This window comes from Octopus bimaculoides, chromosome 13 (genome assembly GCF_046866305.1).
Source record: "Octopus bimaculoides isolate indiv1 chromosome 13, ASM4686630v1, whole genome shotgun sequence".
Taxonomy (NCBI): Eukaryota; Metazoa; Mollusca; class Cephalopoda; order Octopoda; family Octopodidae; genus Octopus; species Octopus bimaculoides.
In genome coordinates, this window is record NC_142940.1 from 54,220,410 (window position 1) to 54,247,348 (window position 26,939).

The window sequence follows — 26,939 nt, forward strand, 5'->3', positions numbered from 1 at the left end:
ACAAAGAACATTACAGAGGCTGCGATGCTATCATAGAATTTGACTGAAAAGATTATCAACTGCGTTAAAATGAATTTCACTGTTTACTTATAGTGTTTCATTTTACTCTCGAACCCGACACCCTTCACCTTTCATTCATTTTCCCTTATGTAGACTCGCTGTGTCTGTGTGTGCGTGACAGCCATCGTGGTTTTTCTCTCTATATGCTGTAAGCTGTCACTATAGAGTTGAGAGGAACTAATTCTGAACTTGGTTTGTAATTTCTTTCTTTCTGAAGGTGAAGATATCAGAACCAAGCTCATTACTTAGGAGCTACAGTTCAGATAGTTTCAAAGAAGGAAGTAGGCTGCCATTGGTAAGTGTGTCTTGGACCAAGCTAGAGAATTCTGTGTCATATTAGTCCTTGCTTATATCTGTAACATTCACTTACCTTCCAGTAGTCGTTTCAGTTTCAACTCGCCCACACACCTTTAACCCTCTCTTTCTGCTTTTTACCCGTGTTATGGATTTTATTTATTTCATTAATATTTACTGTTTTAAAAAAACAAAAACAAAAACAAAATAACAAAAGCGAAATCTTCTGTTCACTTTTCCAAAGGTAAGATTTTCTTACTAATTTACCAATTCACTAAAAATACCGTTCTTTGTTTTTTTCTTTAATTATCTCTTTGTCTTGCTTCATTTTACTTGGATAAATTATTATCTTTAAATTGATTTCTATTTTTATTGTCTTTCCACTATGTTTTTGTCAACTCTTTGCTAATACTAAACTTTTGACTATTTTCTTTTTGTGCAATTTAGGCAATATTTCAACAGCTTTATGGATAAGCTAGTTGTCATTATAGTTATAATGTAATTATAATAATTTTAATTAATAAACTCTAATTTCATTAGTAACTGTACCTAAATCTATTGTCCAGTCTGGAAACCGCTAAACCTCAGCAATATCAGTCAAGATACCATGAATCTTCTGTAATATTATTATATACACTCCAGTAATATCAGTATGTGTGCCACTTGGCTCCCAGTACGTGCGCGCACACACGTGAACACACATATGTATATATGAGGGGGTGCTGAAAAGTTCCTAGCTTTGAGTAAAAGAAAATACAGGAGGATCAGTTAATTATGATTTTATTCAACATATTCCCCTCCCAGATTCACACACGGCAGTGGTCCTTCAGTTTCTCTAAGTCCTGTAAATGAACTCGGGACACTGGGCCTCCAACTAGGCCTTTCACGACACCCTTAAAGTCAGGAACTTTTCAGCACCTCCTCTTATATATAATTAATCTCTGATAATGTCAGGATACATACCACCACAAGGCTGTAGTAGTAGCAATATAAACACCAATAAACTCCAGACTATCAGCAGAAATCCCTATCAATTCCAGTAAATATCAAGTATGCTAGGGCCTACATAGTATGAAGTTATCATGCAGCAAAAGTCTATCAATATTTTTTCTCAGTTGTTCTTTAATTAATAATACCACTGTTTGTTTTTATGTTTGTTTTTACTTTTCCATGCTAGCATGGGTTTGATGGCTAGATTATTGAAGCGTTGTTTTAGAATCAGATGCCCTTCAAATCACTAAACCTTAGCCTGTTACTTGAGAAAGGGATCTCTTTTCATATGTCTTTGGAAGCACAAAGCCAACTAGATATTTTGACAGGAGAAATAACAACAACAGCACTGTTGACTGTTCTTTGAGCCACTTCTTCACTGCAGTTTTCACTTCCTTGTCACTGGAATAATGTTTGTCTTTCAAATCCTCTTTCGTGGTGCTGAAGAGATGATAGTCTGAAGGCGCTAAAACTGGTGAATGTGGAGGTAGTGAAGAAGTGGCTCAAAGAACAGTCAACAGAATTTTATGGGGCAGGGATACATGCTCACATTTTAAGGTGGAACATTGCTATTGAAAGAAACGGTGACTATGTTGAGAAGTAGGGATGTGATCCACAGAGGACCAGCTTCATTTTGATGTATGATACATGTTCCTGTGTTGGTAATTATACCTGTCCTAAACAAAATGGCATTACTTTTTGATTCACCCTCGTATATTTGTAATTGTGGGGATAGGTAAAATCTGGGCAATCATAAGTTGATTGTGAACCAAATTATGTCTAAGTAAATGAATGAACTCTAAATTTATATCATAAATTATATAACTTTGTGTTATATGAAATAAATGGCATTCATTCATCGAAATGTACATAATATTGATTTGATTTCTCTCTTTCTCAATTCAAATTGCTGCATGTATATTTATATATATATGTATATATATATATATATATGTTACATACATATAAGAGGGATGACCACTAAGTGGACATCCATTATGCTAGAAGAAGACCACCTATGGTCTGACCACTAGGAAAATTTTTCTGAATCTTCAGATTTTTCAATATGCTTGGCCACTGGTTTTAAATTGATATTAATCAAATTAATATTCAATTTTTCACCCTTATTATTTATTTATATATATATATATATATATATATATATATATATATGAAATAAACATGTATCATTACCATTATTAATGATATTATTAATAAGGTAATAATAAAGTGGCCAGCAAGTTCACACCCTTACAGGCACAATATAAGGCAAATTTAGACAGAGTAGGGTATATAATATCACTTGTTAAAATCAGAGCCAAGGCTCGAAGACCACCAGAAACTCACAATAACGATACACATGAGCAATGCATGCACGCACATGCACAGAGAGAGCGCGAGAGTGTGTCTCAATAGGTTTCTTTATATATGCAATATATATACTCGTTAGTCTCCGTTTGAATTAATATTCGTGTTGTTACTAATTATTATTTTGGTGTGTTGGTGTATTATATTTTTCATTGTTGTTGTAATTGAATGGTTGTTAATTACTAATAGTATTGCTCCTGTAACGTTTCTTGTTAGTGTTCTTGTCCTTCTGTTTTCTATATATATGTATGTGTATACACACACACACACACACACACACACATATACACACACACACACACGCACACACACAGATATATCTGTATGCATGTAAATATTTAAATATATAGGTGTGTATATAAATATTTATATAATGAGCATAAATGTAGCTATTAGTTTTGCGTTCAGTCCCATTCTACGGCAAGTGTCTTCTGCTATGACACTGGGCTGGCCAAAGCATGCGTGTGTGTGTGTGTGTGTGTGTATGTGTGTGTGTGTGCATTCTCATCTTGTCATTGCACTACAATTGTAAAGGAGGTCACAAGTAGTGTTCTTCATGTTTAGTCAGGGCGAGATGTTACTTCTCTTGGAAACAGGTGAGGGTTGGCACGAGGGGGGGGGGGCTTCTGGCCATAGAAAATCTGCTTCAACAAATTTCGTCTGACCCATGCAAACATGGGAAAATGAATGTCAAAATGATGATGACGATGATGTAAATATAATATATATACATACATATATATTATATACAAATGTAAATAATATATGTACACACACATGTTTAATCCTGCCTTGCTTACTATAAATATATTCATACATATAAATGTATATATTTGTGTATACACACACCCACACACACAATTATATACATATATATGTATATATTTGCGTATATACACACACACACACAATACATAGTCTGTCTGGCATTCGCCATGATAGATCACTAGCCACTAAACCTTTTCTATTTTCTCTCTCCCTGTTTGTTTCTGTGTTCCTTTCTGTCGAAGAGCATAGGCTCGAAACATAAAAGACTTTCTCACTTCCTGAGTGTTAGACTAATACATCTGTTTGTTGTTTACACACCCGTCTTCATCGTTTGTTTTTTTGTAAATTCTCACTATATGTTTGTATATATATATATATATATATTTATATATATATATATATATATATATATACATACATACACAGTAATACTATCCATAAAATATTGATGTCGCTATAATAATAATAATAATAATAATAATTAATTGTTTTGTTATAATCATTTGTTTTAATCACTTTCAGGCTCTAAGTTCTTTAGAAAAGAAATTTCAAAACAAAGACAATTGTTTTCAAACTCGTCTTTTGTCAATCAGGTGAGACACTTTCCTATTCATTTTGTTATAAATGAAGAAATGAAATTTTCTGCTTATTCACTTTTGTTGATGGTCATCACATCCCTGCTAATGACACATCTAACATACTACGGCCTCTCTATGCTTTGTAGTCAGTAACTGTTTTATTTAAGTCTTTTTAGTGTCCAGTCTTTAGTCATGTATGAGCTACTTTCAGTTTCAGTTGGCCCTATCCAATAACAAGGCTTTGATTAGCCCTAGACTGTAATAGAAGACACTTGCCCAAGGTGCCATGCAGTAGGACTGAACTCGGAACGATGTGGTTGGGAAGCAAACTCCTTACCACACAGCCATGCCTGTACCTATCTAGAACTTCTTTCCACTGTCAGAGAACCAAGTTCAATTTGGGACAAAACCATTTTATTTCACTTATGCCAATAGCTCTCAACTGTAGTCATTGGTCAGTTCTGGTGTGTGTTAGTGTTCTTACATCCACATGCTGTTTGACCCTCAACCTACTTCATGAACGCAAAACTGTTAGTGATGATATAACTGCCCTTTCAAGTAGTGCAGGGTCCCTTTATTGGGTATGTATTCTTATTCGATGAATAACACAGGGATTGAACTCAGAGACAGGAGATTCGGCTGAGTAGGTAAATTTTCCATATCATTTATTTTGAGTTAAGTTACATGTCCTGTCTCTCCTTACCACAGTGACCATTGCTTTGCAACCATGTTACTTAGTATTGTTTTAATAATTATCAGTATCTGGTGGATTATTAGATTAATGGATTAATAAGAATTATGTATTTTTTTATTCATAGGCCTGCTGATGAATTGTGTTTTCAACTGGATGAGAATGTGAAAGAGATTTATAGCACTATCAGCCTTTCAAACACATTAACAAACCCTATTGCGTACAAGGTATGTATGTACGTGTGTAATCTATATACTGAAAATCTCTTTTTATAATTTGTAATATTAAATCCAATTAGGGTGGTGAGTTGGCACAATTGTTAGCATCTCAGGCAAAATGCTCAACAGTATTTCATCTGTCTTTTCAAATTCCACCAAGGTCAGCTTCACCTTTCATCCTTTTGGGGGTCAATAAAATAAGTACCAGTTACGCACTGGGGTTGATGTAATTGACTTTCCCCCTTCCCCCAAAAAATTTGGCTTTTTGCCAGAATCTGAAACCAGTATTAAATCCAATTGATTGGTATCATATATGCTATTTATCTGATGGTATGATATGAATAAATAAAATTTTCTTATTCAGTTTTGTTGAGGGTCATTACATCCCTTCTAACAAGATATCTGACTTACTACGACCTGTATGTTTTGTATTTAACAACTGTTTCATTAAAACTCTCTTGATATCAGCTCTTTAGTAATGCACACCTGATATTTAAGGATATTTTTAAAATAGCTTATTTGATGCATTTTGTTGGAATATTTACTTATTTATTTAATTATTTCTGATTTCAGGTGAAAACAACATCTCCAGAGAAGTTTCGAGTACGGCCCAGCGGTGGTGTGGTCAGACCTGGCTCTCCTGTTACGGTCAATGTTCATATTCAGCCAGGTTTGTAACATTTACATATGATCTTAATAACAGGGTTGGTCAAATGACAAGAGCCTATGCCCTTCACAGGCCCTCGGAGACTGGTGGTGGTGGTGGGGGCGGTCAGTACTGTTTAGGTTTGAACATCCTTAACTCTTACTCTATCAAATGTAATGCTTATTTATTTGTGTTGTTTTGAATTAATCGTACATCATCTTGTAGCTTTGAGATTTTGATGATGTAATTGTTTATTTTTAGAATGACATTGTAGCATGGGTGTGAGAAGTGGGATCTTGCCAGTTTGAACATAAAACAGCTGGAACATTTTGTCGGGGGTGGGGGGTGGGGGAAACCAGTTTAAACATTAAAGTGTTAAGTGGATGTCTGCAGAAAAAATACATCAACTTGGAGGGAATTACAAAGAGTTGATACTTAGAAGAAGGTTTGGGTTGAGTTGTAAGTTGTTAATTTCTTGTAAATAAATATTCTTTTATCTTTACTAACTGAAATGTCCAGTTGTTAAGAAGCTAGTATCCAGTTGCTAAATTAGTGACCAGTTAAGAAGCAAATATCCAGTGGTTAGTCTGGTGTGTTTATTAAATATAATTGACTGCCGTATATGCAATTAGTGAGGTGTGTTTAGTAATATAATTGACCGTATATGCAATTAGTGAGGTGTGTTTAGTAATATAATTGACCATATATGCAATTAGTGAGGTGTGTTTAGTAATACCATTGGTCATCATTTTACATCCCTTTTTGATTCTTGCATGGGTTGGATGGATCTTTCTCTTGCAGACAACAACTGATTCCTCTAATTCTTACTTTTTCTCTCAACTCATTTGTGTTCTATCATTAATAAACACTAATACTTCACATCCAGTGGAGCATGCAGACTTCATTTCTTTCCAGCCTATGCTCAATTTTCACTCCAATGCAATAACAGACTTTGTACGCATGAATCATACTATTTACTCTTCATTTGAGAAGAGAACCTTTTTGTTGCCAGCAGAAGCATTAGCTTTTTGAACACCTTTCATACTCTGTTTATAATGTTTTTGGGAAAACTTACCTCCACTGCTAATTAGCAATACCTTTGTAATGGATGTTGCTACTAATCTCCAATTTATGATGAGTGATACAGTATTTACCAGTTTTCACAACCAGCTCTTTGTTATGTATCCTGGTGAGAATAGAGTCTACCTAGGTTGCATGTTTGGAGGTGAGTGATTGGTTTCCTGAAGTTGTAATTGGTTAAGTTCATATGGCATCACAGAACTCCAAGAATCTTAATCTTGCTTCACCTCATGTACCATCTTTAGTGAAATAAATGAGTATATTTAATGTAATATAATATAGTAATTATTGGTTTGTTTCATAAAATAGTTCACTTCTTTTCAGGTTTTGAAAACAAAATTCAGTCTGATAAGTTCCTGGTACGAGCAATGGAAGTAACTGATGAAAGCAAAGATGTAGCAGAGCTGTGGAAGACGGTTCAAAGAGAATCTATTATGGAACACAGGTATGTTAAATAATTTTCCCCTGATGACAGTTGGAATTACAGCTAAGCTAGAATTCTCCAGGTAATCTATTCTAACTACAGGTTATTATTATTACTATTTAGCCCCAAATCAAGCCTAATTCAATAGACCTATGATCAAAAGTAATCCACCCATGACCATCTCATTATTTTCTTGAGGTTTCTGTATCTAGAAGTTCGTACTGTGTTTTCTGATACTGATTGGAGCAGTCTTTGGAGCATGGTCTTAACCAGAACCTTCCTAGCAATAAACAAGAATGCAATACTCTAACGATTAGGACAAAGAGATCTGGCGTAGTAGTTAAAAGCGCAGGCTACTAACCTCAAGATTCCAAGTTCGATTCCAGGCAGTAATCTGAATAATAATAATAAAAATATTATTAATGTGCTTTCAACGTTCCACTGGCACAAGTGCCAATCAAGCGGTAGTGTGATTGGCCACGTCACATACAAATAAATGCAAAGACAGGCATACATTCATAGGGATATGCAGAAATGAACTCGTCCCCATACTCACTTGAAGACAGTGGATTTTATTTTATGATGAGCAAAATTTTTTTATTTTATGATTAGTAAACACTCAGATGTTGTAATTCTTTATTTTGCAGATTACGTTGTATTATAAATTCTGAACCGGTTTGTTCCAAACCAGCCAATGACATCGCAACTTTAACAGAAAAGGTTTGTGCCATGACTTTCTTTTACTGTCTCTTCTTTCTGCTTCATTGACTCTGTCACCCTCCCTCTCCCTCTGATAGCTCATTTATTGCATTGACCAAGGGAGGTAACTCCAGTCTTGCCTATCTTAATATACGTCGTGTTCGTAAGTTACCTTTGTATCGAAATCGAGCTCCATCAATTAACTTCTTTCGAACAAATGAAGCCAACGTAGAAGTGTTCAGATGTTGCTAACAAACCTTCATTTGTTTGCTTGTTTCCCTATAAACTCTGCTGAACTATCCTTGTTTTTAATTTTTACTGAATTTTTTTTCAAATTGTAAAAGTAATTTAGGCGCATTCTGTAATTTACAAAAAAAGAAAAAAAGAAAAATGGGAGACCACTCATGTTAAGATTCTCAGTGAGTTTACCCTGAGGTAACCTCTCATCTTGTGTCGTTCATTGAAGTCCTAGGTCATAATTCTAAGGAGGACACTCTAAAATACATCAGATGGCTGCACCCGTTATTAAATATTGACATACTGATGTAGTCTGCCATAATGCTTGCTAAAGCTGTATACTTAAACTCATTATGTTGATGACTGTTGATCCACTACAACAGGCATTTCAGACGGAACCTGAGGAATTATTTAATTATTTTGAGGTGTAATAGTAAATGTATATATATTCATAAAATTGTAGCAGAGTGTTGTGAAAATTAATAAATTTGAGGGAAATAAAATGTGTGAGCTCATTCAGAAACAAATCCAAGATTTCTGTTTTGGGGTCCTGAAATGATTATTGCTATACCAGTTTTTGGGTAGTAAATGTAATCTGCTTAGATATATGTATGTGTGGTGTGTGTATATATATATATATATATATATATATATATATATATATATATATATATATATATATGTAAAAAGCACCATCCGAACGTGGCCGATGCCAGTGCTGCCTTGACTGGCTTCCGTGCCATGTTAGGCTGAGATCTAGCATTCATCACAAAATAGTTTCTTTGTTATTCCAACACTGAAATTAGTACCAACCATTTCTATTGTTTGGCGAAATTTGTTCAGGTCATTTTTAATTAATTCATATCAAATTATCTCGACTATCTGTAGCTATCAGTAAGTAAGTTATTTAGTTTTGGCTTCATTCTTGTAATGGCTAAATTAGGATTAAATGATATATACATGTTTATAGTGTGGTACACGTGTGGAAGTGACAAAAGTTGGGTATCCATATATCACCACATGTACACCCAGACTCATATACATGCACATCAGCACAACTTAGTTAAATAACATAGCCAGGAAATTGTTTTATAAATATGAATTTTGAGAATTTTTCTTACAAATTTTTCTTTTTATTATAAAGTTCAACTTCAATTTGAATGAAACTTAAAATTATATTTTATGCATAATGTCATACTTTCAAAATGAAGTGAATAAATAAGCATTACATTTAACAAAGCAAACTGAATGCTAAAGGCTTAAACATAATTAATCAATTATTATTGTTATTGTCTTGTCTTTGTCCAGGTGGAAGTGCTCCAGTCAGCTGTCAGTCGCATTGAGAGACGCCAACAGCATGTCATCTTACTCCAGCTTGTTTTCCTCCTCGTCGTCATTCTTGCCATAGTTTCAGACTACTGGCAGTCTTTGTCTGCACCTCAAGATCACAAGTCAAAGTACTGTCAAGCTCAATGATTCCTGTCTTACGAATCGTCCGTCATTGGCTCCCTTTAGCTGTTCACAGCGGTTGTTGATGCATTAACAACCTCGATATTGTTAATCCTCCCTCCCCATCCTACTGCCCACCTTTTCTGTTATTGATTAGCTGAGTAACGACCTCCAGAGTAAGTCATCAATCACACTGGTTTGCTGAGGAACAACCCATGACGATTGTGGAACAAATTTGGCAGAACCGGTAGAGCTTCAGACAAAACAGTCTTGTGGTATTTAGTTATGGGCCTTTATGTTCTGTGTTCAAATCCCTTGAAGACCAACTTTGCCTTTCGTCCTTCCAGGGTCTGATAAAATAAAGTACAACTTAAGATCTGGGTTCCGTTTAATTAATTATTTACCCTTCCACAAAATTTCTGGCCTTTTGTCTATACTAGAAATTATCAATTAATTAATTGATTAAAATAATTATTTTGATTTCGTGTACGATTTAGGAATGGTTTACTGTGTACTATAGCTTCATCAATACTCTGTCATTGGAAAAGATGTTCATGATAGATTAATTATACATTCTAGAAAGATCTCACATGCCTATGGTATTTCATCTTCCTCACATTTCTAATTTTGTGCGCGCTAGCATATACACACACACACACACACACACACATGCATACATACGTACATACATCGGTGCATGCATAGTTGTGTCTAAATGTGCGTCAATACATGTATAAATTCACAAGTGTATGTATATCACACACACACACACACACATAATTATATCCATATGTACACAAATTCATAGTTGTTTTACATATATATATATATAATATGTATGTATGTATATCAACACACACACATACACACTTATATGCATACACATGCATACATACATGTATACATCAACACAAGGCTGTGATAAGAGCTGTCTGTATGGTCCACTTTCCATGGAACTTCAGAGGGAAGAGATTCAGTGTGAACTAGTTAGGAGTTGGGGGGGGGGATATTGGGTTTTCTTCCATCAATTAGCAGCAGCAGCAGTAGTAGTAGAATTTGTCATTGTTACTACTCAAAATAGTGTCTTGTGATAGAAAGCAGGTTAGTCATCAGATTTAGTGGCAGAGAATGAGGATTTTGGTCCTCAGATGAAATGTTTTGGAGTAAATTAAGGAATTCAGTTCTATATTTGAGAGATGAGGAATTATGTACATTATTTACATTTGACAGATATTTGTCTTGATCCTGTTTGTTGTTAACCACGGGCATATGGTGCAGTGGTTAAGAGCGCAGACTACTAATTCCAAGATTCCGAGTTCGATTCCAGGTAGTGACCTGAATAATAATAGTAATAGTAATAATAATAATAATAATGACATTGGGAAAATACCTTAGGAGTGAGAGCCAAGGTTCAAAATTTCCCCAGAACACCTGATGAAGGCTGGAGGGTATATCAGCTGAAACATTGTGTTAACAACAAAAAAGATGAGGACAAATATCCGTCAAATGTAAATAATGTAAATTAAGGAGTTTAGTCATTAATTGGTGAGAGTACTGGGAAGTGTAGTCATAAAACGAAGTAGTGCAGTTAGTAGTCTTGTCATCAGATGAAGTGATGGGAGTACCAAGGAGTTTAGCCATGAAACAAAGTAAGTATTAGGGAGTTTAGTTGTTAAATGAAGAGATGGAAGCACTTGGGGAATTTAGTTATGAGTTGAGGTGGTGGGGATTCTAGGAAGATTATTCATTGGATGAATGACTTGAGTAATAGGGAGTTTAATATGATGGAAGAAAGAGTTGTTGAAACAAATGTGATACTCATAATTTCTTAACACTGAATCATTAAATTGAAAACAATGTCTTGACTTCATTTAAGAGGATGGAAAGTTTTGTCCTCCACCTAAGAACTGCAGATTGATTAATTCGTTAACATACTGAGCTGGACACAACTGTTACAATGGGACTGGCATTTTGGTCAGCTTAGACACTTTGGTTTGAAGTATATTTCTCTTTTGCTTACCAACCACATGGTTCCGGGTTCAGTCCCACTGCGTGGCACCTTGGGCAAGAGTCTTCTACTATAGCCTCGGGCTGACCAGAGCCTTGTGAGTGGATTTGGTAGATGGAAACTGAAAGAAGCCCAGCATGGAAAACAGATGTTAAATGATGATGATGATGATAGATATATGTATGTGTGTGTGTCCCAACATCGCTTGACAGCCAGTGCTGTTTACATCCCCGTAACTTAGAGGTTTGGTAAAAGAGACTGATAGAATAAGTACTAGGCTTACAAAGAATAAGTCCTGGGGGGTCGATTTGCTCGACTAAAGGCAGTGCTCCAACATGGCCGCAGTCAAAATGACTGAAACAAGTAAAAGAATAAAAGAATATATGTGTGTGTGTGTGTGTGTTATTAATATCACCTAAAGAAGGGATTTCTTTTCCACTCACCAAAGTGAATGGAGTTCTGGCCAAGTGGAATTTATGTCATCAGACCATACCCCTTTCTCTCTCTCTCTCTCTCTCTCTCTCTCTCTATTTATATATATATATGTATATATATAAGTAAGTGAATACCTCTATTTGGATCCACGGCAAGGTTGGGAGCAATTATTTGTGACAGAAATTAAGTAACCAGCTCACTGAAAGCTTCTTTCTTAAGAAATTTCTGGAATAAACCTCTTAGTTATCAATTGAACAATTCCAAATTAAAATCTACCAAGATATGTAATGGTACACTAGTTCTCATTTTACACACACACTCACACACACATACGCACGCACACATGTGCACAGACATAGATGCATGTTTGTGTATATGTGTAAACATCTATATATACCTCCGAAACTCTTGACCACCATTCTGCATCTTATGACAGACTGGAAGTCAACTACGTGACCAACCATGCTGATAAACTTCAAATGAAAGAGGTATCGCTCCAACAACCAGAATCATCAGAGGAATGTCTAAATACAGAGACATGAAACTCTGCATAATGGTATGCTGTTAGTTGGAACTGTAAAAACTATAACGCTATAAAATAAATATTTAATCTTAGCTTAAAGTATTGAGTTCTTTTTTTGTTGTTTACTTTGTTCCTAGTATTACCATGTACATAACTACACTTATTAACTCTGTATGTATGTATATATATATATGTGTGTGTGTGAGAAAATATATATATAGAAATATACATATATATATATATACATACATTACGTATATATAAATATATATGTATGTATATATAGACATATATATATATATATACATTTATATATATTTATACATACACACATTATATATATATATATATATATATATATATATATATATATATATATATACATACATGCTTGCATATATATATATATATATACATACATGCTTGCATATATATATACGTAGATAGATATATTGTAAGAATGTGCCAGTGATAAAGGTAGATCATGGAAAACTTGGGTAAAATTTAAATCAGGTTTGGAAACTTTGGGGCCCCCAGGTGAGATGGTAAAGTGTGGGAATTCAATCCGCTGTTTTGTATGGTGAACTTCTCTGACCAGGACTTTATGGTAACAGGGTCTATAAAACTAATGATACACACATACACACACACAGAGTTTCTTTCACACCTTATTAGATATATTCTCACATGTATATGCTGTAAACAATTTTTTTTTTGCAAATGCCATATAGATGAAAGACTTGCTCAAGCTTTAATAGCACAAGTGAACAGCTAAATTAACTGTTTTTTTGTTTGTTTTTTTGTATTTGTACAGCAAGACTTGCATGCATTTTGACTTTGTGTACTCAACGTCAATCTCGTCTCGGTCTAGAGTGCTTTAGAGATTCCCCCCCGCCCCCCGGTGACCGCCACCACCACCACCACGCCATGGCAACGTACTAGACTGAAATATAAGTAAGTTTTATTGAAGAACAAGACCAATGAATAATAATAATAATAATAATAATAAAGAAAAACAAAATTAAAAAATACAAAAAATATGCCAGGAAATCAAAATGTAAAAAAAAAACACATTGAATACTTGAGATTTTAATGCCTTATAGTGCAGTGAAAATGTTGTGAGGATACATGTGTGTCTATATATATATACACATATGTATATATGTGTGTGTGTATATATGTGTGTATATATATATATATATAATATTTGTTGGTTAATGCAAGTATGTATGTGTATACTGATGTAAAATATTTAAATATTTAGTTCAGTTAGGAAACTGACTCCTCTCCATCCACCCACCCACCCAATCAACACCCAGGTCTGGTTATCCTCCCTCCTCCCTCGTCCTCACCATAATATTACCCCCTCCCCTCTACAACATGTTTATATAGAATGGTGTATCATGGGTGCGAAAGGTGTAGAATCTGCCCACTTTATTATGGGAAAGGTATTTTAATAGAAACACGACAAAGTAAAAGATGGCAGAGGAGAAGAAGATGTTTTATTAAAAGTGTTTTCCAAAACCGCATCAATGATATTTATATAAATAAATATTTTCTGATCAGAATTTTCTTTGTTTTTTTTTTTTCTTTTTTGTTGTTTTTGCTCTCTAACACATGTACTAAACTCCAAGTTTTAATTTTTGTTATTAGCCAGCTGACTGGTCCCAGTGGCACGTAAAAAGCACCATTCGAGTGTGGTCGTTGCCAGTGCCGGTGACATGTAAAAAGCACCATTTGAGCGTGGCCGATGCCAATACTGCCTACTGGTCCCCATGCTGGTGGCACGTAAGAAGTACCATTTGAGCGTGGTCACTGCCAGTGCCGCCTGACTGGCCCCCGTGCCAGTGGCATGTAAAAAGTACCATTCGAGCATGGCTGATGCCAGTGCTGCCTGACTGGCCCCCATGCCGATGACATGTAAAAAGCACCATTTGAGCGTGATGGAAGCCAGTACCACCTGACTGGGTCCTGTGCTGGTGGCACATAAAAAGCAACCACTACACTCTCGGAGTGGTTGGTATTAGAAAGGGCATCCGACTGTAGAAACATTGTCAGATCGGATTGGAGCCTGGTGCAGCCTTCTGGCTCGCCAGCCCTCAGTCAAACCGTCCAACCCATGCCAGCCTGAAAAGCAGACGTTAAACGACGACGACGATGATGAACTTTGAAGATGGTGAACTGGCAGAAACGTTCCTATGCTGGACAAAATGCTTGACAGTATTACTTTTGGCTTTTTACGTCGTGTGTTCAAATTCTGCCTAGGTTGACTTCTCTTTCATTGTTTCAGGGTCGACAAAAGAAAAGTAACAATCTTGACTCAAAATTTCAGGCTTTGTGTCACTAGCGTAGAAGGGGCAGGGAAGGGGGGAGGTTCGGTCTTCCCCAGGTGACACCACTTTTGAGTCTGCTATAAGGTAATATATATGTTTTGTGAGGGCCCAGCTGGGTGGGTAGCAAATTGAAGGGTCACCTCGGGTAGCATGCTCTCTAACTATGCTAGTGCTTTGTGTCTATATTAGAAAGGTTTATTAGCCTGGCAGAAGCATTACTGTGCTGGACAAAATGCTTAGCTGCTTTTCTTCTGACTCTTAATGTTCTGAGCTCAAATTTTCCCAAAGTCAGCATTAATTAAAGAGCATTACGGTCAATGTGATTGGCTTAACCCTCCCCTCTAAAATTGCTGGCTTTGTATCAAAATTTAAAACTTTTATTAGCCTTGTGTTGCATTCTTCAGTTTCGGCCCAAGTAAACTAAACAACTTCAAGGGTTAGCAACCACCGAAAGGCTGTGATCGCAGATTTAACTAATGACTGACAGCAACCTCTGTGAGACAGCAAAAACTAATCTTTGACAAACTGTATTCAATGGCAGACAGAATCCATTGGGACAAACTGTAACCACAGAGATAGACTGAAACCACTGACATAGTAACCACAGGTACAGACAAACCACTGACAGACTCTAGGTCTGAAACAGACTCTAAGCTCTCTGACTGTAACCTCAGAGACAATTCTGAGACAGAATGGTAACCACTGACGAAATGCAGCCACTGAGACTGATGCTGTGCAGCCTTTGACGGACTTTACTGGCAGATAGAAAGTGAACAGTAACTATTGATATATACATATATATATATATATATATATATATATATATATATATATATATATATATATATATATATAGAGAGAGAGAGAGAGAGAGAGAGAGAGAGAGAGAGAGAGAGAGAGATGGCTACAACGATTGACAGACAGTAACAACTTGGGTAAGTGATGTGAAGTAGATTTTAACCAATGACTGCTCGTTATCACTGAAAGAAATCGAGTAACCTCTTTTAGGTAGATGAAGTAACCACTGACAAATCGTGACCATAGACAAACTGTAAATACTGAGAGAGAGAGAGAGAGGATAACAGTTAAGAGACACAGACTAATCACTAAGGTTAACAGTCAACAGTTAATAACCACTTAGCTGTAATTGTTAAAAAGCTGAACTTTAACCATACCTAATTATTTCTGCTCCGTATTTGTAATCTAAATGTGCTTGAATGACATTTCATATCTTCAGAAACACACAAATAACTAACCCCGTTCCATCCTTATACAGACTCAAACATTAACTGTAGATTAATTACTCTATAAATCACAAAACATCAGTTTTACTTCAACTCACATTTTATCAACTCAAATTTTAATTCAGTGAAATTATTGACTAAATTTCTGACAATTCTTTTGATGTGATGAATATATAATTTATTTAGAGTTCTGATTTTGCTAAACAAGGATCTACTTAAATTGTAATCCCAATGAGAGCTTGCTGTCACACAAACAGAGATAAGCTGTCTGTCGAGATCTACTGGTGAACGTGTGAGAACTAATTTTGCCGTAATTTATGTCTCTTGAGAAAACATTTCACTGATCTGCAATATATAAATCCAGTAAGGATTTATGGATAATGTGTTGATAAACAGTCTTAATTCTGTTGAAATCTTTGCACTTTATTGACCAGGATCCAGTCAGACACATTGTTGTAGCCATGATAGAAATAGCTTTAAGGTGGCGTGCCGGCAGAAACGTTAGCATGCTGGGTGAAATGCTTAACGGTATTTTGTCTGTCTTTACATTCTGAGTTCAAATTTCACCGAGGTCGACTTTGCCTTTCATCCTTTTGAGGTTGATAAATTAAGTACTCCCCCCAAATTTCGGGCCTTGTGTCTAGAGTAGAAAAGAATATTCTTTAAAGGCGGCGAGCTGGCAGAAACATTAGCATGGCCGCAGTCCAATGAGTAAAACATGCAAAAAATAGAAAGATAGACTTTGTCAATAATAGAAATGGCGGACATATTTTTATTTAAACAATATAACATACTTATGGCTCACAATTAATTAGAAGTAAGTTTAATGAAAAGTGAGTTTAATAATCAAAATGAAATTATTGATTATTTTTTTTAAAACACGTCCAAAATTTTGTGATTGTTTTTGTCGATGTTCAGGTGATACGTAGTCTGCATTCGAACTCGTGCATAATGACTGCGAAAGGCCCCGCCAAAATATCAAGGATTAAATCCCCTTCTTATCTCAGATGTCCTAACAATGACATGTTCACACACGGAGCATATTATTTTCCCTATTTCTGATCTCACACATCGAATGACAGACATAGATGGAAGCAAAACCAGCCAACGCTGAAGTGTTTCGAAATACCTAATTGCTAATGGACGGGTTTGTTCTTGACTGTCACTGCCAAAACGGGGTTAAACTGCACTACCCCGCTACACACACAACACACGCAGAAGGCTGTTGTTGCTCGAGTCTCAGTCAACCCTGATCGAGCTGACCCCATAGTCAAAGCCGTTCCAGCCGAGACTATCCTGTATTGCATTTTCAAGTCTCCAAAGCCCTTCCTTCCGTTTCTTTTTAAAAATAAAGACGACCTGGGTGTAATTTGAAGGGCACTTAGATGCTATTATGAAGGTGTTGAAAAAGGCGGCGAGCTGGCAGAATCGTTAGCACGCCGGGCGAAATGCTTAGCGGCATTTCGTCTGTCTACGTTCTGAGTTCAAATTCCGCCGAGGTCGACTTTGCCTTTCATCCTTTCGGGGATCGATAAATTAAGTACCAGTTGAGTATTGAAGTCGATCTAATCGACTGGTCCCTTCCCCCAAATTTCGGGACTTGTACCTAGAGTAAAACAGATTATTAAGGTATTGAAAAGCCAGGCAGCTGTCAGAACTGTTACTACGTTGGACCACAAGCTCAGCGGCATTTTGTCAGTCGCTATGTCCTGAGTTCAAATTTCACCGAGGTCAACTTTGCCTTTCATCCTTTCGGGGTCGATAAAATAAGTACCAGCTGAGCATTAGGGTCGATGTAATCGACTTAGCCCCTCCCTCCAAACTGCTGGCCTCGTGCCAAAATTTGAAACCAATATTAACACGCTGAGTAATGCAGCAAGCTGGCAGAATCGTTTGTATGCCGGATAAAATACTCAGCGACAATTCTTCCGTCTTTACGTTCTGAGTTCAAATTTCGCCGAGATCAATTTTGTCTTTTATCCTTTCGGGGTCGATGAAATAAGTACCAGTTGAGCACTGGGGTCATTGTAATCGACTTATCCCCTGCCCACAAAAATGCTGGCCTTGTACCAAAATTTGAAACCAATATTACTGCGTTTCGCGACATGACATTAAACGCTTTGATTTTGCTGCCAAGATGATGTCCTTGTATTTTTCTTCTTAATCACTCTGGCTCAATAGAAAGAAATCCGTTAATGCTCTGATCTTGTTCAATGTTTTATGATCTTAGGCTTCTCATCTGCTTCTGTGTTCTTAAGTAAAGATCAAAACCAAAGTACTTCTTCACACTTTTAGAATCAACCTGTAAAACACCCAAAACAGTCTGTAGATTAGTCACACTTTAGCTCCAAATCTACCTGATCGGGTAGATTTAGTGCCACGACTACCTAAATATTGGTTGTAGGAAATAATGTTAAGTATTTCATTTAATATCGTATGCCTATAAAGTAACAACAGCGATGACGGTGGCGGCGGCGACCTGCACCACCATTACTACAAAATCAACAACTCCAGTGCCATCACACCTTCAGTATCTCCACTAGTGCCCCTAACAACCCGATCAAAACCGTCACCAGTAATAACAAAATCGACAATAATATTTACTTGTAATCTCTGACCCCTTCTTTCTCTTTCTTTCTCCCTTCTTGACTTCCCCTCGTCTCTCTCTTCTTCGTGCCTTTTCTTTTATTTCTCCCTTTTATATCACCTTCTCTTTCAAGGTAAATAGCAACGTTATGTCTCAAAATATTCAGTTCACAGAAGAGAAGTAAGTTGTATTTTATCTGCGATATTATTATAGCGTCTTAGGTTAATGCAGTGGAGAACTTAGCAACGGTTAGGAACTTAGTGCCGTAGAGATTACAATGATTCTAAACACTGATTCCTTTTGATAGAATAACGATGATTACATTGAGTGCAAATGTAATCTGGAACTTTATGAAAATGGCGATGTGTTTGAACATGATGCAAAAGTCAAGTGGTGCAATGTTTATAAATAGGAGAGAACTTCTCAGAACACATTTCGGCAGGAATTACCACCAGACCGTGGAAGACTTTCTACAATACACTCGCATTTTTCAATCAATTCTCAGCCAAGCTGAATAACTATGAGGGAGATTGTTCATATGCAAGCTGGACAGTGCGGGAACCAAATTGGTGCCAAGGTAAATATTCATAGTTTCGTTTCTCTAGGTTAACGGTTTGTTACTTAGACTGGTTCTCTGAAGTCTTATACAACTCGGTATTATTAAATACTATTTTGTAACTCAGGTGCAAGGCCTACAGTTTTGAAAGGAGATGATTTGATCAATACTATTGATTCCTGTACTTGACTAGTGCTTTATTTCATTGTTCTCCTGAGGTAGCGAGCTAACGGAATGGTTAGCACGCAGGCCAAAATGCTTAGCGGCATTTCGTCCGTCATTACGTTCTGGGTTCAAGTTCCACCGAGGTCGACTTTACGTTTCATCCTTTCGAGGGTCGATAAAATAAGTACCAGTGGAGTACTGGGGTCAATATAATCGACTACCCATTCCCACAAAATTTCAGGTCCTGTGCCTAGAGTAGAAAAGATTATTTCATCGATCTCAAAGGAATGACAGGCAAAATTAAACTCGGCGGGATTTAAACACAGAGTCTAAAAAAATCAGATCAAATACCGCAAGTTATTTTGTTCAGTACTCTAACGATACTGTCATACTACAGCCTTTAATTGTTTCTAACATAACCATTAGACCCTAAAATTTTGTGGGGAAGGGTTAGTCAATTAAATTGATCCTCAGAACATGCCTGGTACTTTATTTTATCGACCACAAAACAAGGAAAAAGCAAAGTCGACCTCAGCCTGCCAGCTCACTTTCTAATAACGATTAATAGTAATTCTTTTTGATAATAATGATTTATTTATTGAAAATATTAATAATTATAATAGCAAAGCTACTTATCAACCTTTCATAGAAACGTCCAGAATTCAAAGAGACAATTGTTAATATATATATATATATATATACATACATACATATATGTATATATATATATATACATATATATATTTACACAGACACACACACACACACACACAAAGGCAGGGAGAGAGAAAGCGAGAGAAAGAGAGAGAGAGAGCAATATATATATATATATAAATTTTAAACTGCTTGGAAATCGTTCGCAATCTAAATTAAAGGGAGATAAGTCTTTAATAGTCTGGAGAAGTTATCTTTCTTGTATTGCAGGGCGGCAGCGTTAAGCAGTGTTGTGTATAAAATATAAGGTTATTACCAGTTCAAGAATGCCTGGGGCAGATTCGAACCTGTAAGAAAGTTATTCACTGCGTTTTGTCATGGAGAAAATTGGAGAGAAACTTTATCCATGACCAAACACAGTAATTTGAATTTGAATTAGTAATAAACCTTGAACGTGCAATAAACCTTGTATGTATGTATACTTTTTGTAGTGTACAAAAAACACACGCAGAGACATACAGATACAAACATGCTTGCACATGCATGCGTGCGTGCGTACCTCGCACACACACACACACACACACACACACAAACACATACAGACGTGATCCCCCACCACCTGTTATGGGAAATAGCCGACAACCATTCATTCACTGCCTTAGTAATTCACGAGAACAGAATCCTTTTTAACCTGCGGATAGCTTTCAAGAACAATTTTTTCGCTGAACATTTTCATTTTTCGGCACACAGAAAAATATACAGAGTTGCCCAAAAGTAGGTTTACAGCTATCACGGAGGCACCTTAAATTTCTTTTAAAACGTTTTATTACATTTAAATTTCTATTCTACAATTAACTAAATTAGCATAGAATAATGGTTTCGTATTTTTTTATAATTAATATCTAAACTGTTAATTAAGATCTAAACTGTTAAAGAGATAGTTGAATAACTGTAAACCTACTTTTGGGCCACCCTGTATATTCTACAACAGTGGTTGTTAACCTAATTGGAGGTACTGAACCCTGCAAGCTTCGTCAGTGCATTCACCGAACCTTTCGTAACTGGAAAAATAAAATACGATTTCTTCAAAACATAGGTTTATTTTTTATTAGTGCACAAAATGAACCATGCATCAGCTGCACACAAAATCACTGTGTTCGAAGAACAAAACCAACAAAACATGAATTTAACACAAAAACATAACTCAGTGAATGTTTATTGCAAATAAACGTGACTTTTACTGTTGCTTTTCAAATACAAATTCAGAAATGCGCGGCTTTCCTTCGGCGAGTGTCACTCTCAAATAATTTTCGCAACGAAGTCTGTTCCTTTTCTTAGTTTTCATGTCTACCATCCTTGAAAAGGATTGCTCGCAAAATACGTTGTGACAAACGGTGTGAGTTATGTCAAAGGTTTTCTCAGGAATAAAAGGGTATGGTATGATTTGGTGACACCAAAACATTGAGAGCCTTGTTGTTCTGAAGAGTTGCTGTTGAAGTTGGCTCTGCTGAAGTTCAATGATTTCGTTGAGGTATTCATCGTGGACATCTGCTGTTGCAACACTAAACGTGAACGGCTGTCTCGCCCATGCTGGATATGACTCTCTGGTGGGGCATCTAAATGCAAGGCAATTGCTTGTTTCAGCTCCTCAGGTACAGAAATGTCTTCAATTCCAGATATGTTTCGAGCTTATTGTGATCTCATCTGTGAGGCAAAGATTTCATCGCACTTACAAATGTAGTAACGAGAGGATCGATAAATAAATGTACAAGTCTGTACATTGATTATCGTTGGAAAATGGTTTTGGTTTGGGAATAAATAAAGCCAACAAGTCCTAACATAAAGATGAGTAACATGCTCTATTACTAAGATATTAACATACGTTAACCCTAAAATCTATTATTTGGCAATGCAACATCGTATACGAAGATCACACACGCACACACAAATACACATCCACACACACACACACACACACAACGGACTTCTTTCAATTTCCGCATACCAAATCCACTTACAAGTCTATGGTTGACCCGAGGCTAGAAGGCACACAATGGGAAAGAACCCGGGACAATGTGGTTGAGAAGCGATCTCCGTATCACGCACACAGATAAAAATGCACGATGGCTTCCAGATGATAGGCCTCCATTAACTCAGGTCACATGGTGTTGTATTTGTCCGAAAGCGACACCAGTTCCATTCTTTTAGTCTTAGGAATTGATGTCGCTTTCAGATCAATAATATATTACATCACATAAAAGAGCTGAGTCACCAAGCAGAACAATAATTTCCCATAGTCGCAATGTAATTTAAATCGTAATTCGTTCCCAGAAGAATATTTTACCAGTAAAATTTATAATACTCGTAAATAAGTGGCTATAAAAAACAATAGTAGAATGTAAAGAATATTTTATGTAAAGTAAAAAGAATGTAAAAATCATTTATAATAAAAAAAATTATTATTATTATAATCATTTTCTGAATCACTTTCACTCGCACTAAACTCGTGCATACCATCACCTGTAGACGCGATTGCCGATTCACAAGCACTCGTAGACGGACTTGTAGATTTCTTTTCAGAAAACAAGTCTAGAGTTGTTTGCTTAGAAGAAGCTTTTTTTCGCTCTCAATAAATTTTTCGCGAACACGCAGAAGCATTTGTTATGGTGGTAGAGACTTTTGCATTTCATTTGTTCTGGTTCTTCAGGCTCTGCTTTCAAATCCATCGAGGTCATCTTTCCCCGCCTGGCTATATTTAGTAGCCAAGCCTCCCTTAAATAAACGCGGTACCATTCTTAAAAATACTCACAGGGTCATAGAAAATAGACGGGTTTGTCACAACTGAGACACTATTGCTGATGGGTCTTCTGTACCAGAATCGACCTGAGCTAAATAACAACGCAAAAGGATCGATAGAATAAAGCACTGACGTCAGTTACATTGGCTAACCCCCTCCCCTCAAAATTGTTGATCTTGTGCCTAAATTAGAGATCTTTATGTATTGTTTCTATTGTTTTCGGTTCATATTGCTTTGCGTAAACGTTCGACGTTTCAAATTATTTCGTGCTATTTCCATCTGTATTATTGTATTGTGTTTGTATTTATATATACCCACTGACAAGAACAACGCTGTAGAAACGAAAATAGCAAGCATAGAATAATTCTAATAATGTTATATTTATCTCAGTTTGTCATCGTTGATAAATATTGCTGGAATCTTTGGCATTCCTTCGCACCTTCAACAATTGATGACTTTCTTTTTGTTTGTCCTAATAGAACATAGCGGCCACACACAGACACACACATACACACAGAGACACACACATACACACAGAGACACACAAACACAGTAGCACACACAGACATACACACACGTATACAGAGAGAGAGAGATTGGGAGTAAATGTACCATGTACGTGTTCACGGGGTAGAACTTAACACACAAGTCTTAACAAATACCTCGTTCGTTCAAGCTTCGAGGATGACGAATTATCAATAAAGAGAGGTATTTAGCTTTCAGTGCTTTCTGAAAGTTCACTGAACCTTGTTGTCAATCAATTGACGGGATGTTTAGGGAACTCATGGGTGGCTATCTGATTAATCTTTTACAGCTTGTTTGTAAATAAATTAACTCAATCTATGAATTAATTGCGATATATTAACTATGTATACAGTTGGTTTGTGGCGTTGGTATTGAGGTAGGGCCGAGCCTTTTGTTGTGGACGCCCTGAGTATACAGAAAGAAAAGGGAAATAAAATGGCTGGCATTCCGTCGGTTACGACGACGAGGGTTTCAGTTGATTCGACGAACGGAGGTGCCTGCTCGTGAAATTTAGTATAAGTGGCTGAGTACTCCAGAAACATGCGTGCCCTGTCTCGGATATGAAACGTTGTAACAAAATCAGTGCTGGCTTCAATTTTTATACAAAATTTGTGATACTTCTCAGGGAAATTCAGCGCGACACAGAATGTGACAAGGCTGACCCCTTTGAAATATAGGTTCTATTCATTTTTGCCAGCTGAATGGACTAGAAAAATGTGGAAAAAAATGTCTTGTTCTAGGACAATGCACCACTGAGATTCGACCTCATAACCTTCCGATCGTGAGCCGAATACCTTAACCACTAAGCCACGCGCCTTGAGTAAACTAAATTTTCGGCGCCATTACATATAGAAAATTTTGATATGGAGTGGTAACAGCGACTGCAGAAATAAACTGTTATAGTTTAATTAATTGTAACATTAAAATATTTTATTTCATTTTACTTATTGCTATTATTATTCATTATTACGAAAGCAGCGTGTTGATAAAATCGTTAGCACGTCTGTGTTTACATTATGAGTTCAAATTCCGCCGATGTCGACTTTGCCTTTAATTTTTTTTTCGGAGTCGATAAAATAAGTACGAGTTACGTACAGGGGACGCTATAATCGACTAGTCCCTCCACCAAAATTTTAGGCCTTGTACCTTTAGTAGGAAAGATTATTATTCCCTTGTAGACCCATTAGATAGCATTTCTTCCAGTTTTTTACGTTTTGAGTTCAAATTCCACTGAGGTTGACTTTGCTTTTCATCCGTTCGGGGGTCGTTAAATATGTATATATTTGTGTGTCTGTGTTTGTCCCCCCACCGTCGCTTGACAACCGAGGTTGGTGTGTTTACGTCCCCGTAACTTAGCGGCTCGGCAAAAGAGCCCAAGAAGTCCTGGGGTCGATTTGTTCGACTAAAACAAAAATATGTACGTGTGCGTATGTGTGTGTATTTGTCCCCCCACCACTGCTTAACGACGATGTTGATTTGTTTACGTCCTCGTGACATAGCAGCTCGGCAAAAGAGACCAACAGAATAAGTACCAAGCTTAAAAAAAAAAAAAAAAACGTTCTGTGGTTGATCGGTTCGGCTAAAATTCTTCAAGGCGGTGCTCCAGGATGGCCGCAGTCGGATGGTTGAGACAAATAGAAAATAAAAGATAAAATAATTGATTGGGAGGATAAATGCAATGCGTAGATATTGACCACCGGACATAAAGACAGAGTGTATACATTTACGAGACACACTGACACAGCGTGTAGATAGATATTCACCGGATAGACGGAGACATTGTAGAGATGTTATCTAGATAAATAGAGAGAGTGTGTGTGTTATGGCTAGACCAGCATGTTGTGTATTTATTGATTAAATGGAGACACTATGTGGGTGTTAACGAGATAGATGTAGTTTGAAGATATAAACAACTATATAAAAATTCATTCCACTTAATCTTGCTGCTTATCTCGTAATTGTATCTTGTTCTTGGTCTATTGAAGAAAGCATCTTTTTTCGTGTTTGTGATTTCCCGGAGGTTATTAGTTTCATCGAAAAACAGTTGTCTCTTTAGGACGCATGCTAAGTCCTCATTAGAACATTAAAATATTCTCATTGATGTTCGTGTTATCACACAACAAAATCATTAGAACATTTGTATATTTTGGATATTTCGATCGATAAACGGTTTTCAAACTCTCCGAATGTTCTCTTAGAGCCGGTTGATATCAGATTCTTTCCTATAATCATTCTTCATTCAGCACCACTTTCCAAGTTTTGCGCATGTCACACCTACAAACTTCCGTTCGATGACATTAAAATTGCTTTTAATGCTGCAACTTATCAAGATATCGTGTTTATTGTATCATGTGATATACCATCAGAAAGGGAAATTTACTGAGCGGTAGCATATTACATAAGTATTGATCACGCCCTTCCCACTTCCCTGCACATGCTGTTTCCAGTAGAGTATTATATGCTTTAAAATTTTGGCACAAGGCCGGCAATTTCTGGGGAAGGGTAAGTCGATTACATCGATCCTGTTACTCAAGTGGTACTTATTTTATCGACCCCGAAAGAATGAAAGGCAAAGGGGACCTCGGCGGAATTTGAACTTAGAACGTAAAGCAGAGTATTATATGGTCATGCATTCAGAGGGAGAGAGGAAGTAGGGATGCTAGAAAAAGAATATTAGGACGAAAAATATTAAATTCGTTGTTGAAGATGAGTAGCATCTGTGATGTGGCGGAGGAAAAAGACGGAAGCAAAGAGAGAATTGTGATAGTCTTACTTGTCAGTCCGGAAAAGGGTCGCTCTCAACGTCCACGTGCTCTGTCTCGGTCTGCAAGATTCACTCAACGTCCACGTGCGCTGTCCGTCGCTGTACAGTCTAACATACCTACTCTCGTGCGCTGTACGCCACCGACTAACTGCTTGCGCCTGGCTGACTCCGCAGACCCACTGCGGCCCTTCCGGTGGGACCCAGAGGCCCCCCACTTCTGACAGGACATACCTACGCCCTCACTTCTCTACAACACAGCCTGGCTCATAACACCACAGCATCACAAGGTTTGTGTGGGCAACATCAGAGTTAAACAAACCGCTGAGAAGAAAGAAGTTTGGAGATGTGCCAAGCAACTTTTTATGGACGAAACTCTGGTGTAAAAAGCTGCGGTGATATACGAGGAACTGAATTCGGCTGATTGTATTACAAGAAAGCATTCAATTCTGGTCTTCACTCGTGGATGCAGAAGACCCTCGTCTATCAAAATTGTAGAGACCGAAATCAGAAACGTAGAAAACTTACATTCGTCCTGGGCTACCATCGTGAAGTGATTAATAAGATTCTGTATTTCAGGAATACATTCCAGCGAGACAGTCGCTGTGTGATTCTGTTTGGGTGAGGAAATTTGAATGGTACACAATTGATTTACGGGAAACGTCACCCTAATACGTAACTACTTTATGAAGGATCTGAATGTCTATACTTCGATGAAGAAGAGCCTCGATCTGGTTGCAACATTCTTAAAAGATACAAAGGCATAAAAAGTAAACGACTCTCCCCAGACACAACAAAGAAAGAGATTTGCCGGAATAAATGTTCGTGCTTGCTTGTAAAATGAAGAAA

At 36.8% G+C, this 26,939-nt stretch overlaps 2 protein-coding genes across 6 annotated transcripts in view; both read left to right on the forward strand.

Moving 5' to 3' along the window:
- Nucleotides 1-12,560, forward strand: part of LOC106867559 (motile sperm domain-containing protein 2) — a 71,084-nt gene extending 58,524 nt beyond the window's left edge. For 3 of the 5 annotated variants that reach the window (XM_089361791.1, XM_089361794.1, XM_089361792.1), the window contains 7 exons: nt 278-355; nt 4,003-4,073; nt 4,877-4,976; nt 5,541-5,637; nt 7,018-7,138; nt 7,765-7,837; nt 9,362-12,560. In XM_089361791.1, the coding sequence (XP_089217917.1) occupies nt 278-355; nt 4,003-4,073; nt 4,877-4,976; nt 5,541-5,637; nt 7,018-7,138; nt 7,765-7,837; nt 9,362-9,529 (708 nt within the window). In that variant the 3' untranslated portion in view covers nt 9,530-12,560. The remainder of the gene's footprint in view (nt 1-277; nt 356-4,002; nt 4,074-4,876; nt 4,977-5,540; nt 5,638-7,017; nt 7,139-7,764; nt 7,838-9,361) is intronic. The other 2 variants (XM_089361793.1, XM_089361795.1) reach the window with 1 other exon arrangement.
- A 5,974-nt stretch (nt 12,561-18,534) lies between these two features.
- LOC106867558 (tubulin beta-4 chain) overlaps nt 18,535-26,939 on the forward strand; it is a 61,852-nt gene continuing 53,447 nt past the window's right edge. Inside the window, exon 1 of the mRNA XM_089361796.1 lies at nt 18,535-19,209. Coding sequence (XP_089217922.1) covers nt 19,153-19,209 — 57 coding nt within the window. The 5' untranslated portion in view covers nt 18,535-19,152. The remainder of the gene's footprint in view (nt 19,210-26,939) is intronic.